This window comes from Pelophylax lessonae (assembly GCF_965119305.1).
Source record: "Pelophylax lessonae genome assembly, chromosome: 8".
Taxonomy (NCBI): domain Eukaryota; kingdom Metazoa; phylum Chordata; class Amphibia; order Anura; family Ranidae; genus Pelophylax; species Pelophylax lessonae.
The window spans coordinates 265,605,424-265,623,342 of NC_138775.1; the positions used below are offsets into that span (position 1 = coordinate 265,605,424).

Sequence of the window (17,919 nt, forward strand, 5' to 3'; positions counted from 1 at the left end):
ATAAACTTGAGTTCATCAGAGTCCCTACTTGCATAAGTCCTCACTGGAGTCCCCCAAACATCAGAGTCCCCTCTTACATCAGGGTCCCCATCAGAGTCCTTGTTACATCAGAAGGCTGCAAAAAAACTTGCAGAAGGACAGATTTGCCCTGCTGGTCATAGTTTGGAGACCCCTTCCCTAAACCACAGACACAAACTCCCAAGAAAACAGACTAAAGGTTATATCTAGAGTCCGGGAGCTTCAACAACCCCATGGAAATCCAGAAAATCCAAACTGACCTTATCATACTCATTCATTCTAAGGTATATGAAGAACCATTATTACCTAGTAGCCTATATGATAAAGTAAGTAGGGACTAACTCTGCTTTTTTTTAAACTAAACTTTAAAAATTAAACTTTTTGTACTATTCCAACAGAATTTCCAGTTATGAAAACGCAATCGCGAATTGGTACACTCTAATCGGAATTTACTAAGGGAGAATATACAGGATTTACTGGACTATAGCAAAAAGCTATAGATATATGCATGGGTCTACAGTTGTGCGTATAGGTTTACAGAATTTATAAGATATGGGTAATTTTTAAGAAATCATTAGTAATAAAGAGGAACTCTGAAGTCGGTAACTTACTGAAAACTTGAGGGTCAACATAACAGCCAGATAATTGGAATTTTACAAAAAAGCCCTGACATGTTTTTCTTAGGAAAGGTTTCCTGTAAAATATCTCTAGTGCTTTCATCGCCCCCTAGTGTTACAATGTAACACTTCAACACACAATAGTCTCACCTGGGAAAAGTTATGCTTGCATTAACCGAAAATGTTTAAATGACACTCAGATAAGGTTCAGGAATGTGTTTATTAATGGGAAAAAATAAATTTTACCATTTTTCTCATCAAATTTTCTATTTAACTTCCATTTAATTTCCCCACAATTTATCAAGGTGTTAAAATTAATTTGGATATTCATAGAAACAGAGACAGCAGTAAAAGACTAAGTGGTCCATCAAGTTAAGTTGAGAGGGTGAAGGAGTCTTTCGGACCTCATACTAGTATTCCATGAGACCCTACAGAAACTGCCTTAAAATCTGTAAGAATATCTACCGGCACAGCTTTCATTGAAGAAGATTCGTAATTTTTAAAGCTGAATTCTAGGAATTTAGACACTTAGTAAAAGGTGAAGGTGCACTATGAGTTAAGTCCAAGGAGCTGCATGAAATCTCCTGGGCTTATCTCTATTATTTATATCTGACAAGTTTATTGCTCTGCTGGGTATTATACTGGAGACACTTAGGGCTTCGAGAGAGGAGAATGGCACACAGAGCAGCTATGAGCACCCCTCCTCGGTGCTGCCCATTCAGAGAAGCCTTTGTATTTTGTGAATGTGCTCACAAAGGCTTCAGTGATTGGGCAAGAGGGGGGGGGGGGAGAGGGGCCTTAAAGGCAGCTGCAGTGACTCTCCTGTTCAAGATGCAGATATCAGAAGGATCAGCGTTGCTTTTCTGAAACTACAACAATAGCCTTCTTCCAGCAGTATTATAAAGCTGTCAGATATTATTATTATTGGACTTAACTCATAGTGTTAGTTTCTGGAATTCAGCTTTAAGGTATTAGCAAAAAAATATCATCAACCAACCTTTAAGACTCAACTACTTTCATATTTAACAACAATCGCACCCATGTGATGCACCTTGGATCAGACAGGTTTAAATATATTAGCTGTACCAACCTCAGCATTACAGCCAAACAATTAGCATTTTCAGGTAGGAGATCAATAGTGGCATTGGTGGTAAGCTTTATTAAACATCACTGTGCGATAAGTTATTTCCAAAGCAAAGATCGGTGTAAAGCAGAGTTTAGGTTCTGGAAAAGCAAAATTGATTTTTTACCAGACCTTGATAAATGTGCTGCATAATAAGATGTCTATATTTTGTATGTAATGTATACATTTGTATTGTCAGTTACAGGGTAAAGTTACTTTTTTCCTTCTTTTAACTCCTGAAGGTCTCTTCACCCCGACCAAACACTGCGCCGGGTCAGATGCAGCGACCAGTCCGGCTGGAGCCGCTACCAGCACACACCTCATCTGGAAACGGAACAAAGATGTCTGCGGGATCCCGCCACAAGCATGTTTCTGAAGATGACGATCATCGCTATCACAGCGGGGTAAGATCAGAGGCGTAACTAAAACCTTCAGAACCCTGGTGCAAGAAACCATGAAGGGCCCCCCTGGCCCCTGCAATTGATTGCCCTTCCCACTGATCCCGGGGTCCTTTACCCCCATTTTGGGACCCTTTATTAGGGTCCCACAGCAGGCCCCCTTCCTGCTGCCTTGGGGTCTCCACACGGATCACCAGGGCCCAGTCACAAGTTCGACCTTTGCGACTCCAGTAGTTCCGCCACTGGTGTCAGTAGTTGTTTTATTTTTGGTATTTTTTATTATTATTATTTTTACCATTTTATTTTATCTATTTTTTATTTTTATTTTTTTTTTTTTTTTACAATTTTATTTTTTATTATTTTTTTAAATTTTTTAGGACCCCTGTTGGGGGGCTTTGGTGAAATATCAGGGGTATAAACAGACCTCTGATGTTTTATCTTTGAGACAGAGAAAGGAGATTGAGGACACCTCAATCTCCATCTTTGCAGCCTCAGCAGCACAGAATTAATCAACCGGAATATCTCTGTACAAAGCATCCCATTCATAAATAAACTGAAGCATAGTAAACTAAACACAGTTTACTATGCCCCAGCTATGAATGGTTACTGACTCTATTCATTAAGACAACGAAGTGGGACAGTAAATGACACATTTACCGGCTCCTTCCCCACTCTGCATCCTGACAGTATCCTCCGCAACAGCTTGCGGGAGTTGGGAGGGGGAAACCTGGCAGCATTGTGGGGGGCCAGGGGAGCACACAGGGGCCCAGGCAGCAGTACAGAAATAGGGAGGCGGCAGGGGGGGCATGTAGAGCAACTGATTCCCTCCATTTTTTTTCCTGCAACTGCTGAATTTCTGCAGGAGGTAGAGGAGGAAAAGCGGGCATTCAGTGGCTTCATGGAGGTTCCTCTACATGCCATCGCCCCTCCCATCCAGGTGTACAGGGGGGGTCGAACGGACCCCCTGGAGCATGGGAACAGGTCGCAATCGTGACCCCTGTACCTACGCCACTGGGTAAGATACTGATATATATATCTACAAATCTTTATTCCAAAAGAGTTATTAACTAACAATTTCTTCTTCTTCTTTAGTTTAATTTATTTAAAGTGCATGCATAGCCAATCACTAAAATCCCATATAAGTTCTAGAATGTTGATGTAATTTTAAAAGTTATTTCCACTTTTTTTTAAAGCTGAATTCAGGTACTTTTTTGCATAGTTACATTGGTCTAGCTTGGACCAATTTAACTATGCATATACCATACCTAGCCAATACCTGTGGAAGCTGGAAATCAGTGTAATAGGCACTACTACTCCAATGGTCCTCGCTGTCTTCAGCATCCTGTGCTGAGTGGCTGTCCTGCAGCTTAGTGAACACAGGGGGGTTGATGACCACTCAGCTTGGGCACCATTCACAGAACACCCTATATTTTTCCTCAGTGAATGCAAAGTGTTCTCTGATTGGATGAGGTGGAGATTGTGATTTTTACCACCCTAGCCTCCCTCATAGAGCCAGAAAATCCAGCATTACCCGATTTAACATGCCACTCCAGTGCCTCACACCAGGTTACATGCACCATCTTGTATGCAAGGGGTCTCCAAACTTTCTTAACAGATGCCCGTGTACTGTTCTTCAGATGTTAGGAGAGCACGAACTGTTGCCAGTGGGAGTAAATAATGCCCTATCTTTGGTGTTAGGGGGAGAAATAGTGCCCCATCAATGGCCTCATTGGAATGAATTATGCCCCATTGTTGGTGTCAGTGGAAAGAAAAATGCCCCATCATTGGTGTTAGTGGAAGGAATAGTTGTCTACTGTAAGTGGCAGGAGTATGGCCCCCTTGTTGGAGTCAGTGGCAAGAATAATACCTCAAGGGCCAGATAAAGGCAATCAAAGGCCCACATTCAGCCCCCAGGCAACAGTTTGGAGACCACGGTTCTATACTGACATCATCATGCGTCTGGCTGTCTCCTCCAGGGTCTTGCACACAGCCAGCTGATGGCACACTGCTGCATAAGCACAATGTGCCTAACATTGCCAGGCACAAGTTCAGTGTGATGGGCATTGCCACATTGCCCCAAAGCCTCTTAGGATGGGCACCAAGTGTATTTCAGGAGGCCTGCAGAACATGTATTTAAAAAAAAAATGTTTTGTTTTTTTTCATATCTGATCTTGTAATGGAAAAATATCTAAAGTGCTAAAAGAGGGTGAAGGTTCATTTTAAAGGATAAGTTCACCATTGGAACATGTTACACGTTCCACCTATATTTGGGATTGAACATGTAAGATGTTCCATCTCCTGCCCCTTCTCCCCTTATTCCTCCATCTGTGACAGCAGGGCAGGGTTTTTCTCCCTGCACTCGCTATCACTTCTTAAAAACAGCACTCTACCCACAAAGCAGCATCATTCATTCACAGATTCCTGTGAATGAATAAACTACAAGTACCGTCTGCCACTGCGACAGATGGACTTGCAGATTTAATAGGCCGTGGGGGCTCTGATGAATGCTTTTGTAGTCCACTGACATGTCCTCTGGTCAGAGGTACAGAGGTACGGGCTGAAAGGAGGAAGGCATGTCTGCAGGAGCCCACATTGCACCCATGATCTACTAATCTTGGTGCAATGCTTTCCAGGATCCTGCAGGAAAAATTAAAAAATGCACTTTTTAAAAAAAAAAAAAATATGTGCATTCATGTAAAGGTGAACTTAAAGCGGAGTTCCACCCTAAAAATAAATTTTGCAGCATCAGTTAGCATAAAAAAACCTGAAAAAGAATTGGATAATTAATATATTTTTTTTTTTCACTTACCTTGTTTTTAATGAAAATAAACTTACCTTCCTTCCTCTTCCTCCGTGTGCGGACACCGCCGCCGACGTCACTTCCTCCTTTGCATTGCGTCCTGGGAGATGAGCATCATCAATCCCAGGATGCAATGGGAGCGGCCCCAGCCACTACTCTGATTGCCGATTTGCAATCTACAGCACTTGCGCGAGATTGCGATCAGCATTCTGGGTAGCCAGGAACCCGGAAGAAGGACACAGCGGGGAACACCATGGCTTCAGATGCCCACGCCAGAGATGGCCACGCTCTTCAATCAATTTCAAAGGTAAGTATTTACAGTATCTTTATTCTATAACTGTAATGACCTGTAATGTGGGGTTAGTGTTAGGGTAAATGGGGATAGCTTAGGATTAGGGGGGTATTTTTAGGTACAAAATGTGTATGTGGCCGGAACTCCGCTTTAAGTTAGCACATAGAGGATATCACTTTAATTCTAAAACTTTCAGCAATAGTCCCAGGCTAATACACACGTGCATGACTCTACTTCCATATTTACCAACATTTACACCCAGGTGGGTAACCTTTTTTTTTTTTTAAATAAACTAGTTAGATCAAACCGGCATATAGGTATAGGTAAATTAGCATTTTCAGGTAGGAGGACAACAATGGCATTGGTGGTAGGCTACAACAGATTTAGTAGAGAAGGACGTCTGTGTCTTACATTCTAATAGGATTCCAGTTGCCATTCTACCACTGTAGGTAGAAAACCATCCGATTGGTTGTTTTGGAAAATGCCTCTAATTTTTGATCTATCTGTATAATCTACAGATTTACCAAAACTATGCAATATAAGGACAAACCTGCACAATCCATTTTAGATTTATCCAATCAGGCAGGCCTTCCATTATATAGTTGCTGTAAGATCTAAAGATCAGCTTCAGATCAGACCGGTAATTGCTGAGAAACATCTAACCAGCCAGCTGTGCCTTTGCCTTTCAGACTGAAAAGGATATTTTCAAGACAATGAATTCCACAGATCATTCAGTAGGCATCTCACCTTATCGTCTTCCTATCATTAACAACTTTGTAATGCCCGTGCCACCTCCACCTCAGAAACAACCAAAGAAGTCAATGAGCACCATGTCCAGAGGGAGACGGTACCGACCCACCACTGCGCCAAATGGACTTGAGGTTACCGCTAAGGTAGATATTGCCACTGTGTGCAAATTGCCATTTGATATCTGTAGAATTTCTTTCAATGGGAATGCCAAAAAAATTATCAGGGATAAGATAAAGCATGCCAGTCATTAGGGATATTCCTCACCCTGCAGTTGCCTATACAGAAAGGGGTTGGGGTGCTCATGACATCAGCGGTCAACGTCATTGAGTAAATGTGGCAATGTTGGATCAATAATGTCATGAGCATACCCGCCAAAATTTGGACCAAACTCAAGCTCATCACTAGTAGGGAAGAAGTAATCCCCTGTTAGACTTTTATTGCATTCTACCTGCCCCCCCTGCCCCCCAAATGTGAAAGATTACGCTTCAGCTTAAAAAGAATGTCTTTAAAATCAGGGAAACTCCCCAATGGAAGATTTCTTCTCCTCTGTTCCAGTGACAATTTCCATCTTTTGCTGTGTCAATGACAGTGGTCACCAGGTCTAATAGATTGCAATATAAGGAAACTGAAAACAATTGCTAACCGCTAAATTTGCTTAGTATATTAAAACAGAGATTTCTTTTGTTCATTGATGGACGCAGCTCCTTATCTTCTTGACAGTTGGGTTATACTGCCCCCTACAGGAGTAGGACACTAGGCAGGAAAAAACTTGACTATGCCTATGGGGCAGTTCAGGGGGTATACTCCCACTCTCAGCTATAGGCATTCATTTTTTTTCTGCTTAGTCAGTAGTAAGGACCTATTTCCTTGCTGGGATCTCTGGTCCTGGCTAATTTTTTTCCTTTTAAATTGATTTTTTTCCCTATCTTTGTTGCTTTGTTCTTGTGAGAATCTACTATCAACTGCCGGACTGGGTGACGGACTGGATAATCTAGATCCAGAGGGTCCCCCCCAGTCTGGCAAGCGAGTGCGCGCAGGCCTCAGCTCTGCGCAAAGTCGGCCGCAACATAGCCTCACTGGACAGGGGCTGGCCTGCGAGTTAAACGTCTCCCGAGGGCGCATAAGACCTGGCCTCGGCCTGAGTCTCAGCATCCCCCCTATTCCGATGGAGCGATGGTCTGTTAGGGGCGGTGCCCACCCTGTTCCTGGTATGGTAAGTATCTGTCCCGCCTCTAACCCTGGAGGTTTTTTGGGTGGATGTGGGCCCCTCCCTGGGACGGTCGGACCCCAGGGTTCCCCTTCTTCCCATGCAGCGCCCCCCCCTTCTCAGTGGTGCTCTGCGAACTTGTTGCCCCCCATCTGCCCACACCCTCCCTCTCTCCTCCCATGGGGTGGCCATACCTTTTAGGTCGGTCTGGGGTGTCAAGCTAGCGATGGGGGTGGGGGGGGAGCGTGTCACAGGCAACTGGACGATCAACCTTTGGGAGGGGGACTTTACCATGGGAGGGCTCCTGCCAGGGCTCCCCTTTCCTTCTGGGATCGTGTTCGGTTCTCTTTGACCCCCGGGAGCCATGTGGCGTCGTGCATGCCGCCATTTTCTTGGGGCCTTTTGTGCTGTGGATCGGCGGCCATATTTGTGTAGCCTCGGTGGCCATTTTATTGTGGTTTTCTTATTGAAAATAGCAGCGGCCATGTTTTTGAAGTTATAGGGGTGGTGATTTAGGCGATGGGAGCCCCTCCTCATCCCCTAATGCTGACTCCTGGATCTTTCTCTTCCTGATCGCCACATGGTGTGTAGTTTGCCTGGTGCTCTAAGTGCCTGATCAGTGGTAGCGAGTCTTTTTGTGGGGTTTTTTCTCCCTCTCTCTGCTATAGCAGCTGTAGTGCTCTGTGCTGGACCCTGTGGTATCGCAAGCACGGTGGGGATGACTCTAGCAGTGTTATACACTTTTTTTGTTTGGGTCCTCCTCTTCTCTAATGGGGTCCCTGGAGCACATTTCCCAACCTGATCCCCTATTAGAGTCTGCTGGGCCCTCCAGGTCCCACCAATCCCTGACTGCACTAAGACCAAAAACATTGCAAGAAATGACCAGTATGCCCATAGACTCTAAAATAGATTAAAGCTTTATGTACGTGTAGGCAGGTGCAGTCTATTTCTCCACTGTAGGTGACGCTTGACTGCAGTGGCATTGCAGTTGGAGGGGAAGTCAAGAGAAACATGGTTCCTGTATGATTTCCTGGGTCACTGGGGAAGCTGTCCAATTGGATTCTGCCACCCCATGTGACTCTGACAGCCATCTTGATTCATGCAGAGCCTACCTAAGGCCCTGGCCCCCAGGCTTGGTGCACATTTTGCGTGTGGGTAGTGTAGGGACAGGTCACCCATCTGACAGGGACAGTGATTAGCGACAGGGAGAGGTTCCAGATGAGTAGGGAAATCCTTCCTGAAGGCCTCCCCATTTGGGCACAAACCAGTCAGGCTGCATTCCACCCTGTTAGCACACCCGAGACCTGCTTTCCTACTCATAGCTGTTGCATTCTGTGAGTGTTCCTGGTCAGGTTAGTTCCTGCCAGGCTTGTTGTGAATTGCCAAACTTTAACTTTAATGCAAGTTTTGTTTCTGCAACTGGACTCTGTGTTTATTGCTACCGCACCATGCTGTACTGCCTCACATACATAGTATATTTGGTAGTCATATAGCACATGTTTATAGAGGTTTACTTGTCAGACCAAAAAGAGGGACAACTGGAAAGAAAAGAGGGACAGAGGTATTGGGTTCCAAATAGTTGGGAACCATGCATATGACACATCCATACCCTGTTATGGGTGACAAGACATTATTACGATGGAAGGAGATGTGACTTTTAACTTTTTTTTTTAAGAAGAAACAGCCTTTAAAGCATTTTTAAGGAATATATTTCACCCTTGTGGTTTGTATGTGAAAATTTCCAATTTGAGCCTCCTTTAATGTCATGGACCAGTATATAATTTAGCCTCTGTCCCCACAAATCACCGGCATCACATGTCAGGAGCAGCTCCGGATTATTAAAGTTCTTGGAAGCCGGTGATCTGAGACTGTCCTAGGACTGCTTTGTGACACAGATGTTTTATAGCAATACCCAGCCTTGTGCTGATTTGATGGCAGAGTAACGTGATTTATCTTTTTTTTTCCAGGATACAGGAAAGTTTCATAAAACGTCCTTGCACAGTAATGTAAAAGTTACCATGGTTTATCTAGGAAAAAACGTGCATTTATCACACGACGATGATGACTACAGAGACGAAATTAAGGTCTTTCAGCAGCACTGCGGCGGGGAGAACCTCTGCGTTTATAAAGGGAGACTTCTGGAAGAAGGTGAGGATTGGGAAATCAATCCCTTTCAGTTGCGAAGGGGGGAATAGGGCGCTAAGCAGTGTAGCAGTTTTAGCCCCCCCACCCCTTGGATTGACATTGATATGGATAGCAATAGACACCTAGAAGCCACATCATTTACTTTTTCTGTACCGGTGTGACCCCATAAGATACTATCTGCTGTACTGGTGTGACCCCATAAGATACTATCTGCTGTACTGGTGTGACCCCATAAGATACTATCTGCTGTAGTGGTGTGACCCCATAAGATACTACAACTATACTGGTGTGACCCCATAAGATACTATCTGCTGTACTGGTGTGACCCCATAAGATACTATCTACTGTACTGGTGAGACCCCATAAGATACTATCTACTGTACTGGTGTGACCCCATGAGATACTATCTGCTGTACTGGTGTGACCCCATAAGATACTATCTGCTGTAGTGGTGTGACCCCATAAGATACTATCTACTGTACTGGTGAGACCCCATAAGATACTATCTACTGTACTGGAGAGAACCCATAAGATACTATCTATTGTACTGGAGAGACCCCATAAGATACTATCTACTGTACTGGTGTGACCCCATAAGATACTATCTGCTGTACTGGTGTGACCCCATAAGATACTATCTGCTCTGCTGGTGTGACCCCATAAGATACTATCTGCTTTACTGGTGTAACCTCATAAGATGCTATCTGCTGTACTTATGCAACCCCATAAGATACTATCTGCTGTACTGGTGTGACCCCATAAGATACTATCTGTTGTACTGGTGTGACCCCCAAAAGATACTATCTGCTCTGCTGGTGTGACCCCATTACATATTATCTGCTGTACTGGAGTGACCCCAAAAGATACTATCTGCTTTACTGGTGTAACCTCATAAGATGCTATCTGCTGTACTTATGCGACCCCATAAGATACTATCTGCTGTACTAGTGTGAACCCAGAAGATACTATCTGCTGTACTGGTGGGACCCCATAAGACACTGTCTGCTGCACTGGTGTGACCCCATAAGATACTATATGCCTACCAGTGCATCCTCCATTTAACAATGACAGGCAGGTGCACAGAGATGACCAATGTTATTATCCCCTTGGTTACTTTAGAAAAGGGGTCTCCAGACTTTCTAAACAATGGGCCAGTTTACATTCCTAGCCACTGTGAGTAGAAATTGTCCTGGCATCAGTGGGAGTAAACAATGCATCTTTGGCATTAGAGGAAAGAAACATGCGTTATCGTTGTTGTCAGTGGGATGAATAGTGGCCCATTGTTGGTGTCAGTGGGAGGAATAGTGCCCCATCGCTAGTGTCAGTGGGAGGAATAGTGCCCCATCGCTAGTGTCAGTGGGAGGAATAGTGCCCTGTTGTTAATGTCGGTAACAGGAATAGTGCCCCTTTCTTGGTGTCAGTGGGAGGAATAGTGCCCCATCTTTAGTGTCAGTGGGAGGAATAGTGCCCTGTTGTTGGTGTCAGTAGGAGGAATAGTGTCTTGCATCAGTGGGAGGAAAGTGTCCCAAGGGCCAAATAAAGACAAGCAAAGGGCCTTAGTTTGAAGACCACGGCTGTAGAAGTATGATGGTTCTAGCTGTGCCTCTTAGATATCCAATGGGCCCTAAGTTCCTTTCTAGGTTGTCTAGTGATAATCCAGTTCTGTCTTTGGGTGACAGGTAAAAATCAGTCACTGTGTTGTTAAAATAGATCTACAGTAAACCTCAAATTAGTGGCATTTAATTTGCTAAAGCTCTTTGTATCATACACAATTTCCATTTTTTTCATTGTTTTGCCCCCTTTTTTATACTTTGTTGCATCTCAGTGCAGCTGATCTCCTTCAACCTTTTTGGATCCCCTTTACTTGCAGTGGATACATGTCATTGCTTAAAGAAAGCGTCCTAATGGTGACAACACTAGACCATATCTGCTCACTGAGAGCCCATTGACAACGTGGGGTTGATTTACTAAAGGCAAATAGGATGTTCACTCTGCAATTACATTTTCCCCAGAGCTTAGTGAATGGGCCAAAGTTTAACTTTGCAAAGAATACCTAATCACATGCAAGGAAAAAAACAAAACAAAACTGGATTTTTGCTGGCACATGATTGGATGGACGTTAGCAGAGCTTCAGCTCATCCACTAAGCTCTGGGGCAAAGTGAACAGCCTACTTGTCTTCAGTAAATCAACCCCTATGTGCTTTGAGCTGCACTGTGAAACCTTACCCAACACAGTCCCAACACAAAGACAATGCAATTTGCATTGAGTGGTACAATATAAGTTCATAGGATTGCAGTGGTGTGCACTGAAAATAGTAGGGCGTGCACCACTTTTTATAGCGCAATGTATTGTGACGCAGTACACTGCATTGCTACCTGCTGCGGCTAATAAAGAGGAATAAAATGCCACCTTGTGACATTTCAATGTAGCACTACTCCCTTGGGAGCTGCTGGTTATGGATTCCCCTGGGTTACCGATAGCAACAACTTGACAAAATGGCATATTCTAAGTGCTTGGCTGAGTCAGAAAACAGTCCAGGAGTTTTGGGTTTTTGTTGATTTATTTGAGAACTGGGATAGGAGAAGGGATGAGTGGGATACTCCAACTGAATAAACTATGCACAAATGCCGGGACTTTCTGATTAGCTGAATGTGGCAAGGCCGCTGCTTCACCTTGCCACTATAGTGAAGAAGAATTAAATGAACTGCACTGTATTGTGAATCACTCTTCAGGGTCCTACTTGGCACCCCTTTGTCCCTATTCTTTAGGGTTCTACACAGCACCCCCTTTACTCTGACACTCTATGTAAGCTAGCCCCTTGATCCTCTGACTTCACTGGAGTGGTCCCCCTTCCTGGGCAGACCCTTTGGCAAGTCCCCTGGTACTTATGGACACTGTTTTTCCAGAAGACTCTGCCAGCAGCCTCACTGTCAGCTCCACTGGATCTTCTGCAGCTCAGCTCCACACCTGGTTCACTAGGCCGACTGCCTAAGACCACTTTCCTCAAACAGTAGGAAGAGAGACAAGCCTTTAGCCTCCTCCTGGGACTATGCTTCCCACCCAAGATGCCCTGTCACATGTTCCCCCAGCCTTTATGAGCAATCCCAGGATGCACCGCAAGAGTGCCCTCCTACTGGGACTCTCACAAAAGCCAATGTGTCACTGGCCAGGTTTCCTCCACTGTCCAACAGGCTCCCCTATTGGAGTAGTGGGGACACTCCCTTAGACCCAGTGAATCATACCTGGGAACATGCAACAGGCAAACTAATAGATCAATCTCCCCTGATAGGCAGATGGAGCATAGAATGCTTTGAACCTAGCACCTAACTAGGAGGGTGCTACATCAATGAAGCTGAAAAAAGTAACGAGCGCAATGTGCCATTTCATGGTGCACACTATGCTGTTACCCAGCCATTTGTGTGAACATGACCCTTAGTGCTGGCATGGTATGGACACAGGGGAATTTCTGTAGCAAAATCTCACTGCTAAAATCACTGACAATTAATTGCTAGCGGTAATAGATCGCTACATCACACAATACTCACAAAGTAAATAAATATGTTTAGGGCTCTGTTCACATCTAGGCATTTTTGGGCAATTTTCTGCTCTAAGCCTCAGCTCTAAAAACCAACAAGACAAATCCCATTCATTTCAATGGCCCCTGTTCACATCTGAGCGTACTGTCGCCTTAAGCAAAATGCCCGTCATTCAAAAAAGTACATAAGCTTCTTTTTTGGCACATTGCAGGCTTTTTACTGTTTTTCATTGGTCATTTGGCAACTAAACACGCTTGCGCAAAAACTCTACAAAAAAAACAGAAAAAACACCTGTAAAAATAGCCTAGATGTGAACGGAGCCTCTGTAATGCTGACAGTCCCCACCTAAAGCCACGCCCCTCTGACACATGTCATCCTGATAGAGCTTAGTTATTAAGATTTGTAGTTGCATAATCTTGCTACTAGAGGTGCAATGAATGGAAATTTTGGTGCCGAACCTGAAACCGTAAATGAAGAATGCACTTGGCCGAAACCGAAAATAACAGTTTTTAAAATATATATATATTTTTTATATATATAAATGTATTTTATTCAAATTTTTAATTAATATCATGAATTTAAATGATTATGAATTTATTGTCGGACATTATTGGCACCTTTTTGCGCAAGTGAAGTGTATCCAATTCTATGTATGTCGTTACGCTTCTGTTGTGATGTTTAAAATCCTTCTTGCTGCATTTTTGGTTATTTAAAAAAACCACACCAATAACACACCTCCCCGTTGAAATGCATTGAAAACGCAGCAAAAATGCATCAATACCGCACCCGTGTTACGGTTTTGATGTGGTTTTTGAGGCACATGGCCTATAAAAGACAAGCCATAAGCACGGTAAAATCGTGGTGAAATTGCAGCAAATTCACAGTAAAATCGCTGCAAAATCTCATGCATTTTCAACACCATTATCGGCACCTTTTTCTCTTATCAACAAAATGCAGATAACACAATTTTCAGCCGATATGTTTCGGCCACCAAGATTGCATTGCATCCCTACTTGCTACTAAAATCACCGTAGAGTAGAAATAGATCACTTCATATTTGAAACAGAGCTCCATGTTAAAGCGGAGTTCCACCCAAAAGTGGAACTTCCGCTCATTTGCTCCCCCCCATTTGGTGCCACATTTGGCACCTTTCAGGGGGGGGGGGGGGGAATGGGTACTTGTTTTTGAAAGGTACCCTTCCCCACTTCCGGCAGATGGCACCGTGGCCCCCTCCTCCTTCCCCCCGCCGCCGCCAAGCCAATCCGAATGTGCAGCGCACTTCATGCGTGCGCATTAGGGACCCGCCCGTGAAGCCGCAATGCTTCACTGCCGGGTTCCCTCACTGGTAATGGCGGCGGCAGCACCCGACAGCTGATGGAAACATCGGCTGCAGTGCCGACATCTCTGGACTCCAGGACAGGTAAGTGTCCTAATATTTAAAGTCAGCAGATACAGTATGTGTACAGTGTGTGTACAGTGTGTGTAACTGCTGACTTTTAATTTTTGGAGGGGGAGAGGGGAGGCTGGAACACCGCTTTAAGTGAGGTGTGCAAGTATCACATTGTAACAATTAACCGCTAATGATCACATGATGCTCTATGTATGTTCAATTAGGCCTTACAGCAAGCTACTACATTCTATTTGTGTGCCTTATTCCATAAATTCCATAAGGAGCCATTTGTTACAAATGTGTAGCAATCAATCAATGTTCAATTCTCCGCATCTGCTGTTTTTTTTTCCCTATAATTTGCCAATTATGTTTTTATTTTTGGTTTTGTCGTGATTTATGTGTTGTGTTTTTCAAATTTTTTAATATTTGATATATAAATATATGATTATTTTATATACTAAGCTGGCTCCCGGGTCTCATGATTAGATATTAGAGTAGAACTATAGGCAAAACTTTTTTTTCCCATTTTGAATAGAGTAAGGGAAGATTATAACTCCTTTTGGTTTATTTTTTGCCATCTGCGTCCTGTTGGGGAGATAAGCCTTCACTTCCTGTACTATAGCCAAAACAGGAAGTGAGAGGAAATCCCTGCAAATTAAGGGAATTCTTTAGGGACCCCCAGGCAATCAGAACTAGTGTCCCAATAGGAAGATTTCCCCTCTATTACTTTTCTAGGGACAACCCAAAATTTGGGATTTTCTTTTACTTTCACTTTAAATGATAATGATAAACATGACAAATAGAGAGGGGGGGGGGGATCTCCCTAACAGGGGCACAGACAGCAATAACACCCGACAGGGGTTCTCATCCCTATCCACTCTATCCAAAACTAAAGAAAAAAAATTGCCTTCAGGTATACTTTAAAGGGTAAATCCACTTTCATGGGGATAAAAATAGCAAAAAAAAACAAAAAAAACAATATAGCGTATACAATTGTGACACAAATCATATTGTAATTGAATGTTATTAGAAATTACCTTTTCTTTTCAATCTGCAGCTGTTGTAATTTTCTGAAAATGCAATACAATATGGCCGCCTGGATGTTTTCTGTACACAGAATGTATACTGACCACACCCCAGAAACATAATTTCCTGCTTGTGTGATTGGTTCACCAATTTTCATAGAAGTCTGCACTAAGATACAAGTCAGATTTCTGGCATCCCCTGCAACATAAATTTAACTTTTGGTGAGATACTCCCAATAGGAACACGTCTAAAGGGATCCAGGCCCAGCAGCTTTCCTCATTAGAGCCCTGCAGCTGCCACAGCTGATATATAATTATGAAGCCACTCCCATTAGACCCACTCAGCACAGAAGAACAAACAATGATTTCTTCAGAATAACAAAAGGTAGGAATCTGCAACAAAGTTTGTTATAATCCCTGCAATGTACAGAGATCACCCAGAGGGGAATGTTTTTTTCTCAACAAAAGTGGAGTTATGCTTTAAGGGTTTTGAATATAGGAATGTTGCCAATAGAAGTTTAGCAATAGCCAGTGTCCTTTATTCAGGTTTTTGGGCATTGTTCTATATACAGTATATATATATATACCAGTGGCTCCCTCGTGATACAACTAAAAGAGAGGTCCTGTTTTTTTTTTTCTTCTCTCTCTTTTTCTAACATAAATAATGAGTAGGCAGCATACTGTGGATCTTAAGGGCAATCTTTTATTATTAAAAGATTTGATTCACTTTAAATAATCCATATTTAATATACAAAAATGTAAATTGATTAGTTTAAAAAAATGTATATCAAGAGTATAAAAATAGATATAAATGAGCATTTAAACACATCACAAATCAAATTGACCCAAATCATTAATGTTGACTTTAAACAACAATCTGTGAATATGAACACAGTTTCACCAGTCTGAATTTTTAAAAAGCAAACTTTAAGTGAAACAATGGAAAATAGCCCATGGGTAATCGTAATTTTTTTCTTAAGAAATGAGCATTTGACTATCTCCATGAATCATTATTTTATCTGCACCTGAATAGAAAAAATGTGGTCAAAAAGCACAGAAAAAAAGGCAAGGTAATAAAAAAAAAAAAAATGTGGAAAGGGTTAAACAAGCTACTAAGCTGAAAGCCAATAAATGTGAAATCCTCTTTATTGCATGAAATAGATTTTGCGTTTATGGTCATACCTTCGTGCCTCGTGACAAGTATGTTTACGGTTTCAGAGTGTTTCAGTTTGGTCTCCAGGCGTCACCGTGGCTTCCCGTTTAGCCTCACCTTCTACATTAATGGGATCCAGGTGGACCGTTTAAGCTCATGCTGTGAGTACAAGCACCGCAAAGGAGCGCGCCTCGGAGGCAAAAACGGGTATTTCAGAATCGTCAACGTCGAAGGAGCTTCTCCTTGTTACAGGTAACGCTTGACCTGAGGACAAGTCCTAAAAATAAAATGCTTCAATCTCTGTAAAAGCCAAAGAATGGTAAAAAAAATAAAAATCTGCTAGTAACTCGTGCTATGTTACTCTATGTGCCTAAAGTGAGCTTTTTACTGGTTGCAGTGAATATTTACCAAGTATGGAGGCATTAGGTATAAAATGTAGGTGCCTAGAGGTCATACACACTATGGATCTCTTCAATAATTCCCCAGGAGGCCAGAAACCCAACACATCATTTACAGCTTACCTAAACGAATTTGACGTCCTTTTTTTCCCACAAACAGAGCTTTCTTTTGGTGGTATTTGATCACCTGTGCGATTTTTTGATCATGCGCTATAAACAAAAAAAGAGCGTCAATTTTGCAAAAATAACAATATTTTTCACATTTTTTTTATATGAAATTCCCCCCCAAAAAAATGTAAAAATCTAAATTTTTTAACATTTTAGGCCAATTTGTTTTCTGCTACATATGTGTGGTAAAAAAAAAATCGTATTTTGATTGGTTTGCGCAAAAGTTATTGCGTTTACTAACTAAGGGAAAGATTTTTGTCATTTTTGTTGTTTTTTTTTTTAATGAGTAATGGCGGCGATCTGCAATTTTTTTTGCGGGACTGCGACATTGGGGCGGACAGATCGGACCCTTGACTGACATTTTTGACACTTTTGGGGTTACCAGTGACATTACTACAGTAATCAGTGCTATATATATGCACTGTTACTGTAAAAATGACACTGGCAGTGAAGGGGTTAACTTTTTTTGAGAGGGAGGGGTTAAGTGTGTCCCTAGGGGCGTGCTTCTAACTGTGATTGGATGTGGCTTGAGGTGTAAGAACAGAGATCAACGGTCCTACATAGCAGAACCGTATGATCTCCATTCTTACACAGGGGAAGAATGACAGGCGGCTTTGTTTACATTAGCCGCCTGCCTTTCTCCCGCTGTAACGGACAATCGCGAGTGCCCGGCGGACATCGGGTCTGCCGGGCACACGCGCGGGGGGGTCCGTGAGCGAGCGGGAACGCGCCTCCGGCGGCGCGCGCTCGCTCCCTAGAGCCTCACAGGCTAGCGACGTAGTCCTACGTCACTTTGCCTGTGAGGGGCTGACCGCCGCAGTAAATAGTCGTGCGGCGGTCGGCAACTGGTTAAAGAGGAAGTAAACTCCTTCCTTTTTTTTTTTCCCCCTGCAAAGTA

At 43.0% G+C, this 17,919-nt stretch overlaps 1 protein-coding gene across 2 annotated transcripts in view; it reads left to right on the forward strand.

Annotated features, from left to right (window-relative positions):
- ERICH3 (glutamate rich 3) overlaps window positions 1-17,919 on the forward strand; it is a 164,673-nt gene that overhangs the window by 76,270 nt on the left and 70,484 nt on the right. For both annotated transcript variants that reach the window (XM_082265889.1, XM_082265890.1), the window contains exons 6-9: window positions 2,001-2,162; window positions 5,938-6,141; window positions 9,173-9,353; window positions 16,521-16,707. In XM_082265889.1, the coding sequence (XP_082122015.1) occupies window positions 2,001-2,162; window positions 5,938-6,141; window positions 9,173-9,353; window positions 16,521-16,707 (734 nt within the window). The remainder of the gene's footprint in view (window positions 1-2,000; window positions 2,163-5,937; window positions 6,142-9,172; window positions 9,354-16,520; window positions 16,708-17,919) is intronic.